The sequence below is a fragment of the Cavia porcellus genome, unplaced genomic scaffold (genome assembly GCF_034190915.1).
Source record: "Cavia porcellus strain 051 isolate PalLab524CR breed Dunkin Hartley unplaced genomic scaffold, mCavPor4.1 scaffold_24, whole genome shotgun sequence".
Lineage (NCBI taxonomy): Eukaryota > Metazoa > Chordata > Mammalia > Rodentia > Caviidae > Cavia > Cavia porcellus.
Window position 1 is genome coordinate 37275402 of NW_026947507.1, and position 20672 is coordinate 37296073.

Here is a 20672-nt window from a genome sequence, read left to right on the forward strand (position 1 = left end):
CTTGTTTTGTGAATTCTCTGTTCTCTGTGCCAATTTCTCAAAATATGCACAGAATATTGATCTGTCTTTCAATGTGCAGTTATAGAAATGTACACTCACGTGCACATATGACACCTCAGTGTAAGTTTGTACATTCCCACCCCTGAGAGTATCCAAGGCCACTCTCCAGATGTGAACCTTAATGAGCAGTAACCACAGTCATAAATACCTCTCAGAAATGAGGAACATTCTCATGGTGTCAACACAGCTATTTCTTGGTGATTTCCCAATACAGTTAGGAAACATTCCCTCGATCTCACAAGAAGAGTTTGAGGTCTTATTTTTTTTTTTAATTTCTAAAGAGAAGCAGGGAAAGATAAAACTGGCAGACAGGGAGACCACAGCTTCATGCTGCCTGAGTCTTCTGAGCTGTCTGCAGTAACCAACATGTCCTGGATTTTGCTTTCTGGGCTCTGTCTCATCATTCAAACTCAAGGTAAGTGAAACTTGGTCACATCCTACACGAAGCTCAAATTATTTGATGGATGCTTAAATTACCCTTGAACAAATAACACAGGTCCCTGTGATATAAAGATCAAGACTGATAATCATGTAAAAAGTAGTGTGGACCTGACATTTCCTTCTGTGGATATACTTGTAATAAATCCTGTAATGAAAGAGCTAAAGTATATGTTTAAAGGTTTGTGTAAGCTCACCACAAAATTATCACTTGTTTAACAATGCTGTGTACAAGTTGTATTTAAAGTCTGGCTCTAGACTTCGTATTACTCATGTGTTTATTTTATTGTTCAGAGCTAATACTGTACTCAAATGATAAAATAGAATGATTTAAAATAATTATATATATACATGTACAGCTTAGTGAAAGTATTTCAAAACCATTTATTAAATTCCTTTAAAAGTACTCTAGTCTTGGTTGTGATTTAAATGTTTAATGAACTATCTCTAAAAATGTGTATCACATAAAATAATCTGACTAGTTCTATCATTACTCTCTCGATACTTTTGTGTTTGGTGTTACTTTTTTTTTGCTGGGCATTGAAAGCAGTCTCTTAGAAACATGAATTGGACTACTTTAGGTCTTATCATTTTATTTGCTAAAACACATAGCCCCAAATACACGACACTACCCTACTTAAAATTTCAACATACACCTCCATGCCAGCATTCAAATTCTGCTTTATTCTGATATTTCATCACCGTAATCCTTATCACCTTCCAATGTGTAGTTGGTTTATTATAATACACAGGACATACCTGTCAATCTTCCTAGATGCTGAGAGACAAATCAACCAATTGACAAATAGAAAGTGAATTATATAAACAGGAATCACAGTATATTCTATTTATTGATTTAACTCAATGACCTCCAATCATGACTAGCTCAAAGTTAGCATTCAATAAATATTTGTTGAATTAATATATGAATTTTAATATTAAAAGTAGTATCAAAGGTGTTTTATTACTGACTCAAGAAGAATTTAACACTTTTACATTATAACTTGCTATGATTATGTTAAAAATCAAAGTGATTTGAGATATTATAGTTAAAGTATGAATATATTATTCACTCAGTGTCTCCATTTCCAAAATTAAATATTTTTGAGAAATAAGAATTTGGAATTTTGTTAGAGCTTTCTTGACTTTGATCTTTATGTTCCTTAAAGAGACACACAAGGTACAGTTTTTACTTTAGAAATCTTGTTAAGGCCTTTAGCTGAATCAAATTGTAAGCTCTGTTTGGAAATGTTCTCAAGTCCAAATAAAGCAAGTAATGAGGTAAACAAATACTTTGAAGGCTTTCCCAAAATTGCACAGTTAGTACTAAACTGACTAGATATTATTAAAATTCACTCTAATTTCAAGTCTATGTCTATGGATCCACATTATCGTTTGAAAAATGAATACTTACTACTGCCGTTCTAAATTTTCTGCATGACGAATTCCTCTCAGGACACACTGCAACAGATCTCTGGCAGCTTCTACTGTTTCCCTTCAGGTTCTCCATATCTGCCAGGGGTAGAATTGCTTGGTGTCCTAATGAAGCCTCAGCTCGTCACAATGAGCAGGAAAATGTTTCAAAGCTCAGATACTTTAGAGTGAAATACAGGCGTGACTTATATTGAATGATCTTATATAAATAATTGGATGACTATAAAGAAGAGGTGCCCTACTATTTCCCTAAAATGGTGCTAAATAATTTTTATGTTTCATTCAAGCTGTAAACCAATCTCTTTGATGATAAAAACTACAAAGGCAAAATGACTTCTCTAAGCCTATTTACCAGAACATAAGACCACTTCTTTTGATTACAAGTTAAGTCATTTTCTCAGTATTTGTAAACAAAGGAAACTTCCCTACTTGCTTTTTGTTGCTTTAAAATTCCTCCAAGAGAGATCAACAGCAACATTTCCTGTGAGAGCTCCAGTCTTGAAGGACAGAGCTAACAAAAGAAAAAAGACATTGGCTTACTGTCAAGGCAAACAGTGAAAATCACAGTCACTGTAGTTTAATGGAATATTTCCCTAAAATGGTGTAAGTGGTATTTGGAGTAGTTAGGGCTTGCATCACACTAAGAACAAGACATAGAAAAGGAAAAGCAGATGCCTCAAGAGGATTTAGCAGGATTTTTTTTTTTTTAAGAGGATGGCAGAGGAAGAAGTAACCAGATTACTTCACGTATATTTCCTGACTCACTACTCCCTCTTCTTAATCTCTGTTTCGGTCTTGGTGGTTCAGAATTTGCACACAAAGAGGCCATTCAAAGAATTGTTGCACCTTTATGATGTCTCTGAACAATGGAGAAAGAGAGACAGAGAAACAGACAGACAGGCAGACAGATAGACAGAAACAGACAGAGGCAGAGAGGAGATTGTTAGGAAAAGAATTTGCTCTTAATGTTTGTGCTCTAGAAAATTACCAGTCTTTTATGTTTTCTCAGTAGATCAATAGATATTCAAACAAAACCAAACCAGAATGAAACTTTTTAAATTTTTTGTATCAATATTATCTTTCTTTCTTTAGTAATAGCCATAAAGCAAACTCCTGAATTTAACCTCCATGAAATAGTTCATCCTAAAATGCTACACAATTTATCCAAAAGAGGAATCGAGAATAACCAGACAGAAAAACAAGGCAAAGAGGTAAGCAATAAAGGATTGTGATAGACTTTACAATCCTCTGTGGACAAAGATGAAAGTCCTTTTACCAGCTGAAATGATGTCACAGTTCACAGCGAATAGTTCTTCTTGATATCCCTATATACAGTTGGTTTTTACAGGAGAGATTATAGGATTCCTCAAAAGCAGTAATTGGGAATTTCTTTAAATCTCTGGGGGATGCAAATTTCCAGAAAGGGCAAACGTGTAGGAGATGGTACTAAGTCCTGGATTCTCCATACCCACTTCTCTGCCTCATTCTTAACTTTTATCCAGTGCATTGCCTTTTATCTTTCTAAATTATTTGTCTTTAGTGGAGAATTCAACTTTAGTTGACAATTGTTATTTTTCGTATATCAAGATTATTAACTTTTGACTACCCCATTGTTACAACATTTCTCTCATTTTTTAAAATTTTCATCTTATTTAATTCTTAGTAGATTTAAAAATTGCCTTTAAAGTGAAAGTATATCTCCTGTAATTCTCCTGTTGATCAATTATGTACTCAGGATGGTGATACACTGGAGCAAATGGTAAGTCCCTATCATATATTAGACCTAGTTTAATCTGCATCATTACTATGTAATTGTTCATACATTTAGGAAGAATTTCTTAATGTGCAAGTTAGGCTTTGTTTTAGATACTTTAAAGGCATAAGAGAACTATCCTAAACTTTCGTATGTTTATAACTGTTCTAATTTGTACTACATATAGCATTATATTCAGAAATACAACTCGTGTAATTAAACTTTTAAAAATTTTCAGGAAACTTATATATCTGAAGTTCAATATCTGATTAGAGTAAATGGAGAAGAAGTCATTCTTCATCTACAAAAAGCCAAGTAAGTTGTACTTCTTCAATCTAATCACTGAATTATATTAAGCCATGTTGGAGAAAAGTTTTTGAAACTCTTCAGTACAGTTGCAGGCATACGGAGCTTTAGATGACACTGATTTGTGCTCATGTTATCTAAGAAGGTTGATGCTTTCTTGGGGAATCATTTGCAAAGCGTAAAACAATGACAGTTACACAAATATACGACTTCCTTTCTTGAATGTTTTGCAATTTATTGAAATCACCTACCTTGATAAACTCCAACTTTTGATGTGATTTCCTATTAGTTTTATATGAGGCAAATTTAGAGTACACAGAATTGAGATATGTTCCAGGAAATGGGTTTCCATCAACTTCTATAACACTCAGTAAACTACTTTTGAGAGGCAGTGGCTCTTGATACACACTTGTGACCTCACACCCTTCAGAATTTTCTGAAGGTTGAGCACTTGGTGCAAAGAACCCTGAAATGACCCATTTGTCAGGAAAAAAGAAACATTTGTGGCTGAACAGTACTTGAGAGCATTTCTGTCCTCAATTTAATTATTACTAATTATTTGATGTGAGTTTCAATGCTGGAAAGAAATCAAGGGCCAAAATGTCAGTTTTCTCATTGTAGGCATTATAGTTCCTTTGGTGCAGAAGAATGTCTTAGGTAAATGAATCTTTGTCCACATCTTGAGTGTACTATGCCACTTTCTGCTCTCCATAGGCATGTCCTGGGGCCAGACTACACTGAAACGTATTACTCACCCAGAGGAGAAGAAATAACCGGGAGCTCTCAGAACATGGTAGGATTTGAACACTCCCTGGGACTCTTGCAAGATCCATCATTGAGCTCACAAAATGCATAGATCCAATGATAATTTAAAAATATTATTTGAGCCGGGGATTTAGCTCAGTGGCATAAGCACCTGCCTTGCAAGCACATGAGTTCAATCCCTGGTACAAAAAAAATTTTATTTGAAATCAAAGTGCTCACATACCACCTGTGAGACAACACATATAAAATCACAGTCAGCTTTTAAGATAGAGTAACAGGAGGCTTCTAAATTTTGCATCTTGAAGAGCAATTCAAAGTCCACTTGTCCTTAGACTATTTTATGCAGGAATTAGAAATAGTTTCCCCTATAGATAACTGAAAGGACATGTCACTATTATTATTTTTTTTTCTTTTTTGGTACTGATCAAACCCAGGACCCTGTGTATGCAAGGCAAGAACTCTACCATTGAGCCACATTCCCAGCCCCAACATGTCACTATTTACTGATTCTTTAAAATATGTTTTTTATTAGACTCAGAGATGGATTATCAATTATTGAATGAATATGTTTGTATTTAGTCAAGCCATACACCTATACACCACAGTCAGATGTCAGACATAGAGAAACAACTATAGAGAACTAGCAAAGAGCAAGATCTAATGCAGAAAGCTCATTTGGGAGATATCACACCGAGATGCTTATTCACAGGTATCCTTCCTGGCACTCTAAACATGCACAACCTTATAAGCAAAACAAAAAACCCATTACAAAATCAGACTTCATTCTTTCCTCTTATCACAGCACTCATTTTTGAGATGTGTGGATTTTTGTTAATATTTGTCCTCAGTGGAGAGTATCTGACACATTAATTCATGCTCAAATATTAGCGCTCAACAAGGTACCTTTTCCAAATCTTCCACAAGAAAATGTTTCTATCAAGGACTCTTCCAAAGAAGGTACAAGTCATGCATATGGTGGATTTCCAACTCTTCAGCAAGTCAATTTACTTTACATCAGAGATTGTTCATCACATTTTGTACGCAGTGTCACATATGAGGTCCCAATATGATATGGACCACCAGTTGTGTAAGTTTTTCATTGCACACAAATATTCTAGGGCCTTAAATCTGGTAGTGGCATCTCACTAATACTCCAATGACAATGATGAATTAAGCCAATTATTTTGAAAAATAGGTGGCTGATTTTACTAACATGGACCTTGAGACTCACAGAGGGACTCTCACAGCTTCTTGAAAGTGGCCCCGCAACCAGCGATTCTGCACAGTACAATAAATCCCAAAGGGATCAGACGTTTCTCAGCAGCAATGTTCGCTTTTCTCATAAGCTCATTTATGCGTTGAGTCCTAGACTTTGTCTTTATGCAATTAGTATGTGAAAAATAACCCAGATACCAATTCAGAAAACCTCTGAGGACCTCAACATGTTTGTTTCTGAAAGGCGGTTAGGACATAGACACTACTTGGACTTTGCACATACTCAAGGTGGCAGCTTTCCTCGTTGCTGTAATTCATATACTCTGGCGGTGTGCACATATGTGTGTAAACTATGCTTATATATGTGTGGATATGCATTTCTAAAGTATATGCATATTTTTTAATTACAGAAACATTGTTACTATGAAGGTCATATTCTGAATGAAAAGGATTCTATTGCCAGCATTAGCACCTGCGATGGGCTGAGGTGAGAGACACTATCAGAACGAGTAAATGTCAAGTATCTGTTTGTTATGAGATTAAGATGAAGAATAAGGTAGCACCATTACAATCATATCATAATCTGCTACTCTTGAAGTACAGAGCTGCTCTGTTTAAGTAAGAATGCTACATTCTGGACCTGGTGATATCTAGAGTTACTTCAGAGATCATCGACTTCTCTCTTTGAAGCAATCTTGTTTTTTTTAATACTCTACAGTTTTCTCAGCTGAACTTAATTTTTTAATAATATGTGTGTGCATTCCTGTTTAAATAAATAACTCTTGCCAACCAGAGAAAATTCACAGGGTAAAAGGAAGCACAAAATAATAAAATAACAGCTACTATAAAATTTTACCTCTGAATGATCAATATTACTAATACTTCATTGTGTTTCAGCCCTTTATATATATGGACATATATATCTTTCCCATCAATAAAAGATGAAATAAAACCTGTAGCTATTCTTTCAATACCATTATTACATAGTATGACATAGTAAGTTTTTTCATACCATAAAATACTTTTATGGCTATAATTTTTAATGGCATTTATGGATTCATGTTATTCCTCTACACAACTTATCTTCCTTAAAAAAAAAGGATATTTCTTAAGCCACTGCTAGCCCTGATTGGCCTCTCTGGGTGACTTACTAGTCCATTGTTCACCCCTGTTGGCATCTGTACATTTCTTTACTCTATTCCTGTTATATTCCTGGGATCTGTCAAGAAAATTTTGCTAAATGAATAATCAAGCTGAAAAAAATACCAAATTAATGGTGTAAATGCCACATTCTTTAAGATTGCTTCATTTTAGCAATTCTTCAGACTAAATGGATAAGATAGGCACTAGTTAAGTATTGACAAATACTGATCATAATCATTTATACGACAGGTAAAGGACTATGTGTAAATTTGGATGGGGAGGAGGTAGTGAGCCACTCAGCACAGGTGTGTAAGAATCTGAGCATTAGCGAACCCTAAAACACAAGTCTCTCTGTCTCACAGAGGTCACTTCACACACCATGGCCAAAGATACCTGATCAGGCCTCTGCGAAGAGCTGACCAGAATGAACATGTGGTCCTCACCTACAATCAGGAGGAAGGAGACATGGCTAATCGCACGTGTGGTGTGAGGAGACTGGGCAGGAGACAGAGCCGTCGTAGGCTATCTAGGTCCCTGGGAAGTGTAAAGGTAAGGTTGGCTTTGCAATGCTATGAGTTCAGCTCTCTCAGAAGTGACAGTGCAGGGTTCAGCAATGCTTGGTCTTTACTTATTCTTCAATTTAATTCTTTCCTGGGAAAAAAATCTTTTGTAAGGCTTTGAATCTTTTATGACAAAGACATGAGTTGACACTGTTCTTCTATTATTTGTAAAGCCAGAAGACTTTCTTCAGAGACAGAAGTACATTGATCTCTTTTTGGTACTGGATAATGCCTTTGTGAGTATGAAATTTGTGTGCTTCTTAGTGTATTCAACTTTTAAGTTATTTGGTCAATCAAAAGAAAGCAATTGTCTTTTGTAGTAAAGAGGTACTAGGTCCAACCGATTTTGTTGTCTGTGCCACCTATTCTGTCAGTATCAGTTTTCACCCCAATCCACTTTAATATCTGCCACCAAATATTTAGGTATTGGAGATATGCTTAATACCGCATAGCCTTAGGAAATAACCACAAAAATAAAAAGAGTGAATTGTTATAATATTAAATTCCCTTATATTTATAAGATATAAATATATCTTTAATACAAATATCATTAACACATAAACAAGGCCTAAAACTATACATAAGTTACAAATTATATTTAGGTATGTAGAGAAAAGCTACTAGAGTCTATGATATTACTTAGTACATGCTGCTTCATAATTAAATTTTAATACTGAATATTTTTTCAGCTACTTACATTATTAATTTAATTTACTAAACTTAAAGATGAATAACATTGAAATTCCATGAGTGTCTGATTTGTCACTTAGCAAAAAACTCCTGAATTAAAGTCTTGAAAAGGGTAGTCATGGAATAAAGAGATGTTAATTACACCGGTAACTTTTATATAAATGTGAAATCCTGTACCCTATTAGCTTTCCACCTTAATTTGCTATTTTAGTTATGCTCTGTGTTTCACATTTTACAGTATAAGATGTATAATGGGAATCTCACCGTGATAAGAAGCTTTTTGTTTAATGTGCTGAACCTACTCAATGTGGTAAGATATTTGTCATCTCAGCATGCGCTTCCACATGGGAACTTGTGGCTTCCATGTGACTTCACAACAACGGGGTGAGAGTGTCACAATGCCTTAAGAACAGTAGTTCTGGAAAATTTAGACAAAATGGGGGAAAGAGATCAGCATTTAGGTGAACAAATTACACCACAATGTAGCAAAGACCCTTTCTAAGATTTCTATTTCCAGAATAAAAATTACTCATTACTCAAGGTCTATCCCCTTATCTGTCACATGTGGTCAACAAAGCTCCAAACACTGAAGACACCTGCACTTTTTCATGAAGAAAAATACTCTTTCCACAGATATATAACACAATAGATGTTCAGGTGGCTTTGGTTGGTATGGAAATCTGGTCCAGTGGTGACAAGATCAAGGTGGAACCCAACATGGGCAACACGTATAACAGTTTCATGAAGTGGCATAGATCTAACTCAGGGAAACAGAAGACCCATGACCATGCTCAGCTTCTCAGGTAAGCCCGTGCTGGCCAGGGTGGATATACATCAGTAAAGTGGGTAGCTAACCCCAAGGCTCCTTGGCAGGGATTGCTGCTCATTCACATCACCCCAACCATGCGTTCTACCATAAGCAACTTACCTGTGGGACACTTGGAAGACCCTGTAAGATACATAGCATGGGTTCTTGGGTATGAGAAAATCCTCTGTGGTCATTATAATGGTATGGGACAGTGGAAGCCAATCTGAGGACCAACGGACATGAAATGGCCAGGGTGACAGAGGAAATGTATGACAACACTGGAAAAGTTAACGAGTCCAAAATCTCTGACTATGACAATGTCTCTGTACCTTCCACACAGTGGAATTGGCTTCAACAATCGGCGTGCAGGATTGGCAGCCTCGAATTCCCTGTGCTCCCCAGCTTCGATTTCTGTCATTGAGGTATGTACACTTATCCTAAGGCTCACTGTGACTCCTTCTATATCTGTAGGAAGCTGAATATGTGATTTGCGCAGACTGTAAGCATAATAAGCGTTTGCTGGGTGAATAGGTAAAAGCAGAAATGAATGTACTGGTAGGCTCCTGCACTGAAAATTTCTTAGATTATGAAACACCAGCCTCTCAAAAGACTTCCCACTTTAGTTGGTGTTAAGGGATAAGAGCAGGAATACTGAAACAGAGAGCAGATATAGGTGCCTTCTGCAGCCTGAGGTATCTCTACATTAGTTATCTCTGGCTGAACAGGTCAGATAAGGAAGACCAATGCAGATATAAGTTATGTAGCCAAGTCCTGTAAATGTTAGAGGTATCTTCATGGCCCTTATTAACCTCCCAGTCCATATTATGCTGCCTATTCATAGTTTCCAAGAGTAATGAAGGTAAGTTAGCCTTTGTTTACTGAGCACTTAGCGGCCCTGAGTTTGACAAATCTTGAGTCCGGATTCAGTGACCAGATTCATGGCACCTGACCATTTCAAATGTTCACTCAGCATCACCCAATAAGCAGTTTCAAGGAAAGGGGCTGAGTGACCCATTTTCATTGCTCAAGCTATTCTTTTCAAGTACTGCATATTTACAATTCAGAGCAGAACATATTTGGTTTCATAAATAAGAAGTGACATACTTTTCTATTTTTTTTCAGGCTAAAGATAAGAATGATGTGTCTCTCGTAGCAGTGATGGCCCATGAGTTGGGCCACGTCCTTGGTATGCCTGACATTCCATATAATACCCAGTGTCCTTCTGGCAGTTGTGTGATGAACCAATATCTGAGGTAAAATCATGTCATCCTAAGTTTTAAAACATACTTCCCAAATCTAAAAGAATTTAATACACTCTTCCTGTGTGAGGTGAGTATTTTCCCCCAAAAGAGTATACACCCCACTAGTTCAACTTCCATTGTCCTTTAGTACAGATTTTACCAAGTATCAGGGCTCCTTCTTTGAGAGCCCCAAATATTCCAGGATAGAGTTTCCAACCATGGCAATGATATTACTTTAATTTAAAGTTATTTTAACTTAAAGCAAAATCACCTACTAAAAGCACACGGATATTTAAGAAAAGCATGCCTTCATGACACGTACGTTGCTCTTGAGGTGTTCACAAGTAAAGTGAGAAATATTTGTGCGTAACCGAGAAGTCTGCAGTTATTCCACTTCACTGAGTCATTGTTGCTGTCTCGTTGCCACTTACTCTTCAGTTCCAGATGAGTGGATGACAGCAAGTAGCGAAATTGATTATTATTGCTCTTTAGGACAGTGATCAAACCATGTGGGGATTTAAATGCTTCAGTTCTGCATTTGTGTATTTCGGAAAAAGATTTCAGTGAGCATGGTGTGCATGCATTACCACCTGGCATGTGTGACATAGTCTGGGCATTAGCATTCACTTAATTTGGGATCTCCATTGAACTGAGTAATACCATTAGATAAGTTAGATTCTCCTGTTCAGTTATCATGCAAAAATTGCCCTATTGTCTTCCTATTATTTCTAAGTATTTTTTTTTTGGTTGCAGTTCAAAATTTCCAAAGGATTTTAGTACCATCTGCCGCTCACATTTTCAAAATTACATTGTATCTCAAAAACCAAAGTGTCTGCTACAAGCACCTAGTCCTAAAAATATAATAACAAAGCCAGTGTGTGGGAACCAACTTCTGGAAGTAGGAGAAGATTGTGATTGTGGTTCTCCTAAGGTATGAGATCATAAGTGGTTTAAATTTTTATTGGACTGTTACTGGGGCACCAAATATGTAGTTTTATTTTTTCTTTATTTTTTCCATTCTTTTTAAATGTTTTTCTGGAAATTCTTTTAAAGATAACACAAAAGTTAAAAAGTAGATTTGCACTTGTGCTTTGCTAGTGATTTTAGTCATCTTTCAAAAGCCAGGATATGATCATGATATGATTGGATAAAGTTGAATGTAAAGATGTAAATCATCAGCCACAGTGTGTCACTTATCTTTCTGGACAACTTAGCTAGAAATTGCTTAATTCCATGATGTCAGTCAATGATTTGTTAAGCAGTAGCAGTTATAGATCTGGAGGTAAGGTCTCACTGTAGAGAAAATTGCCTTTTCTTATCAAGTCAATACGTAAACCAGGAAGTAATCAAAGGTTGTAAAAACAAAAGAGAAATCACTTAAGCTTCTAGAAAATTAACTATTAACATATAATATCTAAGATAACTACTATGATTTAACACTTATGAAATATCAGGGCATCCATGTACTCTAATGAATGTCTCTGATAGAATTCTCACTAGCAATCTCACATTAGGTTTCTAAGAATGCTGCTTTCTGCCTGCATTGCAAGCAGGCAGTTGTGAGTTCGATTCCCAGTACTGATAAAAAGGAGAAAGACAAAAAAAAAAAAAAAAAAGAAAAGAATTCTGCTTTCTTAGCAATCTTTAAGACAAAATTATCATTTGAAGAGATTATATGTACTAGACTTCAAAGTATGTTTTTACCATCTATGTCTTATCTCCTTTGTTAAGACAAACTTACCAAATAAACGCTGCTGTTATCCTAATTACAGACATTGAGCTCAGAAAAGTAGTTAGTAAATAAGAAACTAGTTCCAAGGATGAAAGCTAGTAATTGATAACAAAATGAAACCCGAGGTTTGTCCAGTACTTTAGATCACTCTATTACTGTATAGAAGACAGATGATCATTCCATGCTTTGGCTTATGTATTCAGAAATTCTGAGCTGTTAAATTGCATTAGAATGTTGTTGGATGTGACTTAAACATTTGTTGAGGGATATTGCAAATATCCTGCTAATTATAATAAAGTATGGAGTTTTACAAATGATTTGACCTTTAAAATAAATTACAGTTGAGTTTATCTTAAGCTGGCTAACCCACATTCCCATATTTTCTTGGATAGAAATAAATTGAAGCTCATAAATCACAGGTGCTTCTAGCTGTGTAGATGAATAGCACATTTTCAGAGGAGATGCAGGGGAGGAGAAAAATAAAAGGAATGACTGTCTATACAGCACACAATATCTTGTTTTCTTGAAATACATCAGTCAACTTTCATATTATTTCAGTATCTAGTTTTCTTTTTATGTAACTGATGAAAACTAGTAAATTCAGGCTTATGGACATCTATATTTTTAAATAACTAATTCCTTATCCAAAAAGTAATTGGGGCTGGTATAATAATTTAATAGTAGAGCACTTGCCTACTGATATCAATGCTTTATTATTATTATTATTATTATTATTATTATAGTCATTATGTTAAATAATTATCTTGGTGACACATAAAATATATTTAAGGGGTGATTCTCTCTTTTCCAAATAAAGGATTTTATCCCACAGAAACAGTAAAAACATGATTCATACATTCCCATTATATCTTCAAATCTTTTTTTATGTCTCATAGACTTATTAGACTCTCCAAAAAGTAGACTATAAATAACCCTTGCCTGTTATATAAATTACAAACAATGCTGAAGTAATTTAATAATGATAGCTCAAATTATCCAGTTAACCTTTATTACAATAATACTCCTTATTTTCTCCTCAGTTTCTTACTATAGTAGCTTATACAACTTTATTTCTTAGAGTTGCACCACTATTGCATTTTTGATGAAGAAAATGCCCACAGATGTAGGAGAGTTATTATATTAATAAAGCAATGTTTTGCCAGTATTATATTCATATTTTTGCATTTATATTCATTTGAAAATAGTGTATGTGCGCGCATGCGTGTGTGACCATGTGGTCTCACAACCAAGATTATGCATGCTTAGTAAAATACTATAGTGGGTTAAATTTTGTCCCTGTTTTCAGAGCGTTTGAATAAAATAGAAACATAGTTCTTTGAAACTCATAAGTCATTTATATTCATCCCCAGTCCAAATTCATTTGGGGAATTTCTTAGAGAATTCCATTTGAGTTTTGAGAGGTAGTTTTTGTTGTTTATGACTTTTTTTCCTATTATTAACTTTGTTTGGTCATTTCCACTGAACTCGTGTAACACATTAGTTTACTCAGTGAGATTTCCCTGCCGTCTTGTACCTAAATCCTATGTACCTTGGGAATAAACTTGAATTTACGCTCCCTGTTGCGTGTTTGCTTTGAAGAAATGCACTGATCCTTGCTGCGATGCGCGGACCTGCAACCTTAAAAGTGAACCCAGCTGCAGAAAAGGTGCCTCCGGCCGTGTCACGTGAGATCTTTCTTCTCTGTGTTCCTAAATATTTTCCCAGTGTTATTTCAGATTTGAGAAAGATCCCCCACTGAGTTCTATAATACCCGGAAGCACAATTTACTTTATTTTTGAAAATGCTTCAATTTTGAGAAGAAAGAAAATTCTTAATTATAAACATAAATCACTAAGGCCGTGTAACTATAATGCTAATGCGGGGGAATGCACTTCTTCAAGTTCTGTGAGATTATGAAAGCTTAAAACTGCACAGCAAGTATGATTTCCTGTTAGACAATTTTAATGCTAGCTAAAGTGAAAAGAAGAAAAGGATAATTTTTAAAAACTTGATAAATTAGTATATTTTATTCTTGATTAAAAGCTAAGAGCTGTCATTTGCAAGGCAGTTGGAAAATTAGTAGTACTTAAGAGCACACTTTAAGACTTAGCAATTCTATTTTTGTTGAAGTGTTTCAATGAGTTATAATCCAGATAGTCTTCTTGTGTCTTATACATTCCTGCCATTTGGGTTTGAAAAGTCCAGAGCTCAGTTTGTTAGTTGGTTAGTGGAAAACAGTCTCACTATAAAAATGGCAGCAACAATAATAAAATTATTCTTAAGTATGGGAAAAACCCAGGGAGCATTATGTGGAAAGAGTTATTCTTTATTCTTTGTCTAAATCTTTTCTGGAATTGAAACCATAAAGACAACAGTCGACTCAAACGCCTGACTGTCAAATCCACAGGAAAGATGAAATGACAAAGACCACCCTCATGCATTTATCAGCTCTCATTTAATTGCACCGTGTAAGCCATGCTGCATGAGTTCATTCTCATGGCATTTAGAAATTGTGCCTTGCAAAGCATATTAGTAAAAAAGAACAGCAAAGGAAAAATGAAAGAAAAGAAGGGAAAGGAAAAAAGAAAGCCCTGTGAACTCTCCTAGGCTTGGATGAGCAGTGGTATGGTGCTTCCTGTGTGGTGAGGGCCATTTAGTGTCAAGGAAAGACAAGTGAATTTGGAGTCAGGACCCTAAGCTCTCCCCTTAATTCTAGGGAAAACTAGTGGTTTGACCATGAGCTAAGTTGCATAATTTAGCCATAAAATGGAACTGATGATGCTTCTCAGTAGGGTTGTTAGTGTTATTTAAATTCTATACACTGCCATTTTTATTATTACAACATATTTTGCAATCTATAATAACTATGATCTTTAATATTTTTCTCTTAATCAGAAAATGAATCACAGCCTACTTCATTGAGACGCAACTTTGCGACACTCAAGGACTTCAACCGTGCCCGGCATCTTATATTTTCATTGCTGGCATTGTCTATATCTTGCTTTCTGCATTTGTGAATTCAACCAACGACTGAGTGAAAATATCTGAGAGAAAATAATCACTTTTGTACTGAACACAAGGACTTTTATCTTGTCATTATTGTCTTTAAAAATCAGTACTACAACTATTTTTCATATTATCGCCATTGTATTAGGTGTTACAAGTAACGTAGAAATGATTTAAAGTATAGAGCAGAATGCGTGTAGGTTATATGCAAATACTGTGTCATTTTATGTAAGGGGCCACGGCTTTCACATATTTTGGCATCTGTGGGGGTCCTGGGAAGAATCCCTGCTGATAGTGATAGATGTGTTTCACTTGTCATTCTCCTCTTTGTATTTTTACCAGCCAACCATTAAATAGATGTACTTTGAAAAGTTGCCTGTGTAGTTAGACCTAACCATCGATGTGTTTCTAAGAGGTATGAGACTATGCTTGGCTCTGTCCTTTGGAGAACAGAGAAAGAAGATGACCTTTGACTAAAGATCTCAAAATGTATGACCGAGTTACACAGAGTCAATCCAGAATTGTAAATACAAGCGATTTGCACTATAACTTTTTCCTTTTACTAACATAATCTAGGAGTACTTGATATGGGAAGGCTTTATATTCCCCTTGCCCCGCCTTTGTGCTCCTCTCCACGCTCTTCTAATGCATGCAAAGATTAATTAAGTACGAACATTTCTCCTTTTACCAGATATGATTCTTTGCCTATGTCTTTCATTATGAGATATAAAGTATAATTTGAGAGGCCTTCATTGAGTCAGGCAAGAAGACTTTGTTCATCTATTGATTTAATAAATCATATACTATCAATAAAACTACAACTTTTCAATTTGCTGTGTGGTGATTGTCACAAATAAACATTTTTTAAATTCCTTATAGGGGACTCAAGATCATGGTTATTTTCCACCTTAAACAGTATTCTGCCAATATTAGCACTTGAGATAGAATATAGGTACGAGTGGCAAGGAGGGGGTCAGAGGAGGAAAAGACTTTTCCAGTTATGCCTGTTAGCATCCAAGCTGAAAGTTGGGGTATACACAGACCGGGATGATGGGTGACACTCACCTGTAAGTGATTCTCAAGTCTAAGTCCCCAAGTTCCTGCCTAACTGAACTGTCCTGTTACACAAATTTTAGCTTTGAAGCAGTTCCTGATCTATAATTTGATTTGAAAGCATATGCTTTTTCAAAAAGCTGACTTAAAGATAGCTTTAAAGCCTATGCAAAATTAACATATTCTTAAACAAAGACATTTACAAACAAAAATAAAATTTCATAAAAAATAATAAGAGAATAAAGATAGTTACTCTCTTCTACAGCCCCATCATGCTGATTTCAAAGATAGCTAGTGCTTCCTTCCTGAAAACTACTCTTAACAATGAAAAATGAAAGCAAAGCTCTTAAAATAAAAGACATTTCCAGAAAAAATCTCACTGTATACTAAATAAAAGTGGGAAGCAAATACTATGATAAAACACAAACCTAGCGTCACCTTCCCAAAGTGCCGCCCCAGCCAAAGGCTTGGCAAGCTTTACATGCAGTGCTCACTGCTTTCTCCTCTGTACTTCCAGGGGGAAGCCTCCGTATTATTATCAGTTGCACAGTCTTTCTGCCTCAAGTTCAAATCCTGCATTCCTGAAAATCGTATTTATGAACCACCCACGAGCCCTCCTTCTCTGACTAGGAGTCCAGTTAGCAAGTGACAAACAGTGGGTTTCCCCAGGTCAGCCCGCCTTTGTCCTCCTCTCCACGCTGGACTGGCCGAGCTCCTGAGATATCCAGGCCATCAAAGTTCTTGCTTTTCCTTGCCTTTGCATGCGCTGCATCCTGCTTTTCTCTGGCATCCGAGGGACCCTTGTCAGTACTCTGTACTGAGATGACTCCTAAGTCCAGGGGAATGCACACACTTTAGTTCTGAAACCTGTAGCCTTACCAAGGGTCTTAGGTAGGGCCAGGGTTTCTCAACTGGAAGCCAGTGCAGGCTTTTGTGAACAAAGCCCAGGACTTTGCGGGCCATCCTGTGATCACAATGTTTACAGCAACGGACGTCATGTCATCCTCTGTTCAGTCTTCCATTATAACTCTCAGAAAATGGCACCTTCTTTTGTTTGTTTGTTTTTTGCCCCAGAATATGCTGGTCAAGCTGTCCACACATGCCTCAGACAGCCCACATTCTACTCACTGCCTCTACCACCAGCCCATTCTTATGTGTCCTTCAAGTCGCCTGAATAAAACTGATCTTCTTGGCCTGAAAACTGTATCCCTGGACAAACTTTATCCATGCAAATGTCTCGCTTCACTTTTTGATGTGAAACTGGATTTCAGAATTTGCAAAGTTCTCTGTCACTCATTTCAGATTTTGTGTTTTCATACCTAAGAGGAGTCTGGGAATCAGAAAGGAGGGAAGGAGAAGGAAGGACACACACACACACACACGCACGCGCGCGCACACACACACACACACACTCACACACACAAACCAAGCTGGGGCCCCGAATCATCCCCTCAGCTCTCACACAGCTGTCTTCCATAATTTACACTGAGGGTCAGGTGGGTTTTACAGTAGTTATATTGTTTTATAACAATGTTTTACTTTGATGTATTTTGTTTTCCAAAAGAACTCCTTATTTAGCTTTAGTAAGGAAAACCAGAGAAAGGTGGTTTCATGTCTTATTATTTAGAGAATATTTGGGAATGGATGAAACACTTATCCCAAATTGTTCAGTAGGGACAAGTGAGTGAGTCCCATTCAGAAGATGCACTAAAGTAAATAGAGTTCTTTCTTTCTTCTTTTCTTTCTTTCTTTCTTTCTTTCTTTCTTTCTTTCTTTCTTTCTTTCTTTTTCTTTCTTTTCTTTCTTTTCTTTCTTTCTTTTTCTTTCTTTTCTTTCTTTTTCCTTTTTTGTCTCTAGTCAGGAACCCAAATGAGAAGGTCAGATATTGTTCAGGGATAGAAAAACAATGTAAAATAACTTGAGGTAGCAGAAGTCTGCATTAAAGATTTGGGGGGCAGATCACTTGGTCTAAAGTGACATGATAGGAATATAATCAGACCCTCGGTCAAGAATTCCAGTTTTGGAGCTTCCTTAAATCCAGCTGGCCCGTTCCAAGTCTGTTCACCTCTGTCAGATAGCTTCCAATTTCAACGCCCTTCCTGAGGGTAATAACTGATAAGATGGCACAATTATCTGTTCTTCCTGAGAACTAAAATCAGTCCAATGATGGATCTCTGCTCTTACTGTTCATTCAAATCTCCTTTCTGCCATTACCTAGTGGGAAGGTGCCTTGTTCATACCACACATTCTCCTTATCCTCAGCCTCATGCCAAAAATGCAGGCTGGCTTCTTGCTCAGCTTTTCCTTGAAAGCTCCCCTGGGAACTGTAGCCTTGACTCATTTCTCGACAATGGATGAAACTTGGAAGCTGACTACTACTTTCCTAGCCTGCCTACCTACTCACTAAGACCATTTGTAGAGGCTGGTGTTACAGACACAAGTCCCTTGCCTCATACGTATACTATGAATATTTCAGATGTCTGTCTCCCAGGGTGTTTTATTTCTTATGTTCACTTAGCTTTCACTCTTCGGTATAAGATGCGTTTCAACTAAATACTTGGGTGTGGTGTTGGGTGAAGCATGTTGTTTTTCCAGTTGTATAGCCTGTTCTTCTAATAGAATTTGTGGAAGGAAGTACTTGGTTGCCATTAGATTACTATGATACATTTATCAAAACAGAAGTATCAAAGAGCATATGTCTGAGAATCTATTTTTGGCCTCTCTGTTCTGTTCAGTTCATTTATGCATATTGCCTGTAACCTTTAAACATTATTAGTTCTGCTAGTGTTTGAGTTCCATTGACTTGCACACAATTAAGACACCAGTTACTATTCATAAACCAGCTTTGCAGCAGATCATTAGCACCAAGCCTGACTCGGGGCGTACCTGGATGTGAGCCCTGTCTCTTACCTCAATGCCCTCATCTTGCTCTTTCCTAAACACGCTGCATGAGACCCTCTGGATCTGCAGGATACCTCCCACCAAGGGTCACATTAACAGCAACAGCAGTATCCTCTCCACCTCCTGAGTCAGTGGCAAAATGTAATATGTCAATTCAGAATGGATCATTCTGCTACTGTGCAGGAGGTGGCTTCCTTCACAGGGGAAATAAACCCCACATGCATTGGTGATTGACAAAGAATCATACACCTTTGCTTTATTTTATTACCGTTTATGTATTTGTTCAAGGCAATATTTCTTCCCTTCATGAGTTAAATAGAAGTATGAAAGAATAAATAGATTTGAAGAAGATACACTTGTGTCGGGACTATGCCACCACATTTCCCCCAACTTGGTTACCCTACCTTTTTTGACAGCAGACACAAAGTGCCCATGTTACCAAAGAACACTGACCAAAAAGGTTTTGCTGCCATTGAAATATCTCCTATGCAAACGAGCACTAACTCACATTTTTTAAAGGGAAGAGCCTAACAGCCTCTAATAGGAAAAGCTCTCTACTCAGACAGCTGGCAGGGGAAGGGACTCATGGCCCATTTGCCAGTGATTATTTCCAGAGATTGTAAGCTGGGTTGTCTTCTCTGAATTGAATGAGTTCCTACTGTGAATCAGTACCACAGCCAGAGTAAGTGAGAACAGGGGCAGAGAAAATTTCTTGTTTTCCCTCACCCCAGAAGTACAGGGCCAAAAGGAAGAGCGGCATATCTGCACATCAGCAAATGGTGCAGTGTCTACCACCTCCTGTGCTGCTGTGGGTCCTCCTGCCTCAGAGTCCTCTGCTGGAGCCAGTGGCCACCACAGAGCCGCTGGCATTGTTCTGAGTCAGCCTGGGTACAGAGAATGAAGATCTGGGCACCAGCTGCTGGCAGACTGGGAAGGTGCAGCAAAGGGCTGTGAAACTCTCCGAGAACCCTAACAACAGGTGGTTACTTGTCATATTTGCTTGCTAGAACAACCTCCCATTTTAACATTTATCATTCTGGGACACTGACTCTGGTACGCATAAATACATATTTTTTTCTGTACAAATAGATGCGCACTTTATGAGGCAGGGTGTTTCCCTTTTCCTCCCTGGAAGGACTATTATTAAAGTAAAGCCATCGCTGCCTAGTCTGTTACCTGTGAATGCAGGAGTTGCACCCATTACCACAGTGACCCTAACGTGCCAATGAGGCTAACAGAATGTATTTGTAGCTGTATTTAGAGATAATCAGTCCCTTTCTCTTTTGCAATAAGAAAAGACTGCGTGCTTCTTTGTGTTAGGCAATTGTGACACCTGCTGTCAAAACTAAAGAACTTACTCTTTTGTCCAAAGCAGGTTTTTCCCCTTCAAAAGACAAAGATGTCAGACAAAGCTGTTGCTAAGACACAAAAACTTCTCAGAGAAGATGAATGTTTTTCCCTGATCATTTAAAGATTTTTATGGAGACAGCATTTTGTGTTGATATACAGTGAGCAGCTCCAGAATAAGTTTCGGCTTCCTAACTTTATTTTTCTTGAGGATGAATAG

At 36.9% G+C, this 20672-nt stretch overlaps 1 protein-coding gene across 2 annotated transcripts; it reads left to right on the forward strand.

The window, feature by feature from the left end:
• The first annotated feature begins 299 nt into the window (after nucleotides 1–299).
• Nucleotides 300–15980, forward strand: Adamdec1 (ADAM like decysin 1). 2 transcript variants are annotated; one of them, XM_013143211.2, is made up of 14 exons: nucleotides 300–475; nucleotides 3025–3143; nucleotides 3924–4000; nucleotides 4706–4784; nucleotides 6382–6458; nucleotides 7477–7663; nucleotides 7848–7910; nucleotides 8603–8674; nucleotides 8998–9167; nucleotides 9513–9594; nucleotides 10295–10425; nucleotides 11167–11344; nucleotides 13745–13811; nucleotides 15041–15980. In XM_013143211.2, exons 1-14 carry the CDS (start codon nucleotides 388–390, stop codon nucleotides 15160–15162), a joined length of 1512 nt encoding a protein of 503 aa, XP_012998665.1. In that variant the 5' UTR covers nucleotides 300–387; the 3' UTR covers nucleotides 15163–15980. The 2 variants fall into 2 exon arrangements, with proteins under 2 accessions (XP_012998665.1, XP_003479716.2); XM_003479668.3 differs by having other exon boundaries at nucleotides 310–475; nucleotides 13745–13830.
• The last annotated feature ends 4692 nt before the right edge of the window (nucleotides 15981–20672 follow it).

What these genes read in the sequence shown, in the direction of transcription:
- Adamdec1 (XM_013143211.2), top strand. Translation starts at nt 388, where the DNA reads ATGCTGCCTGAGTCTTCTGAGCTGTCTGCAGTAACCAACATGTCCTGG. An exon ending in GGTCCCTGGGAAGTGTAAAG is followed by an intron (nt 7,664 to 7,847) that starts GTAAGGTTGGCT and finishes TTATTTGTAAAG; the next exon opens with CCAGAAGACTTTCTTCAGAG. An exon ending in CTTCGATTTCTGTCATTGAG is followed by an intron (nt 9,595 to 10,294) that starts GTATGTACACTT and finishes ATTTTTTTTCAG; the next exon opens with GCTAAAGATAAGAATGATGT.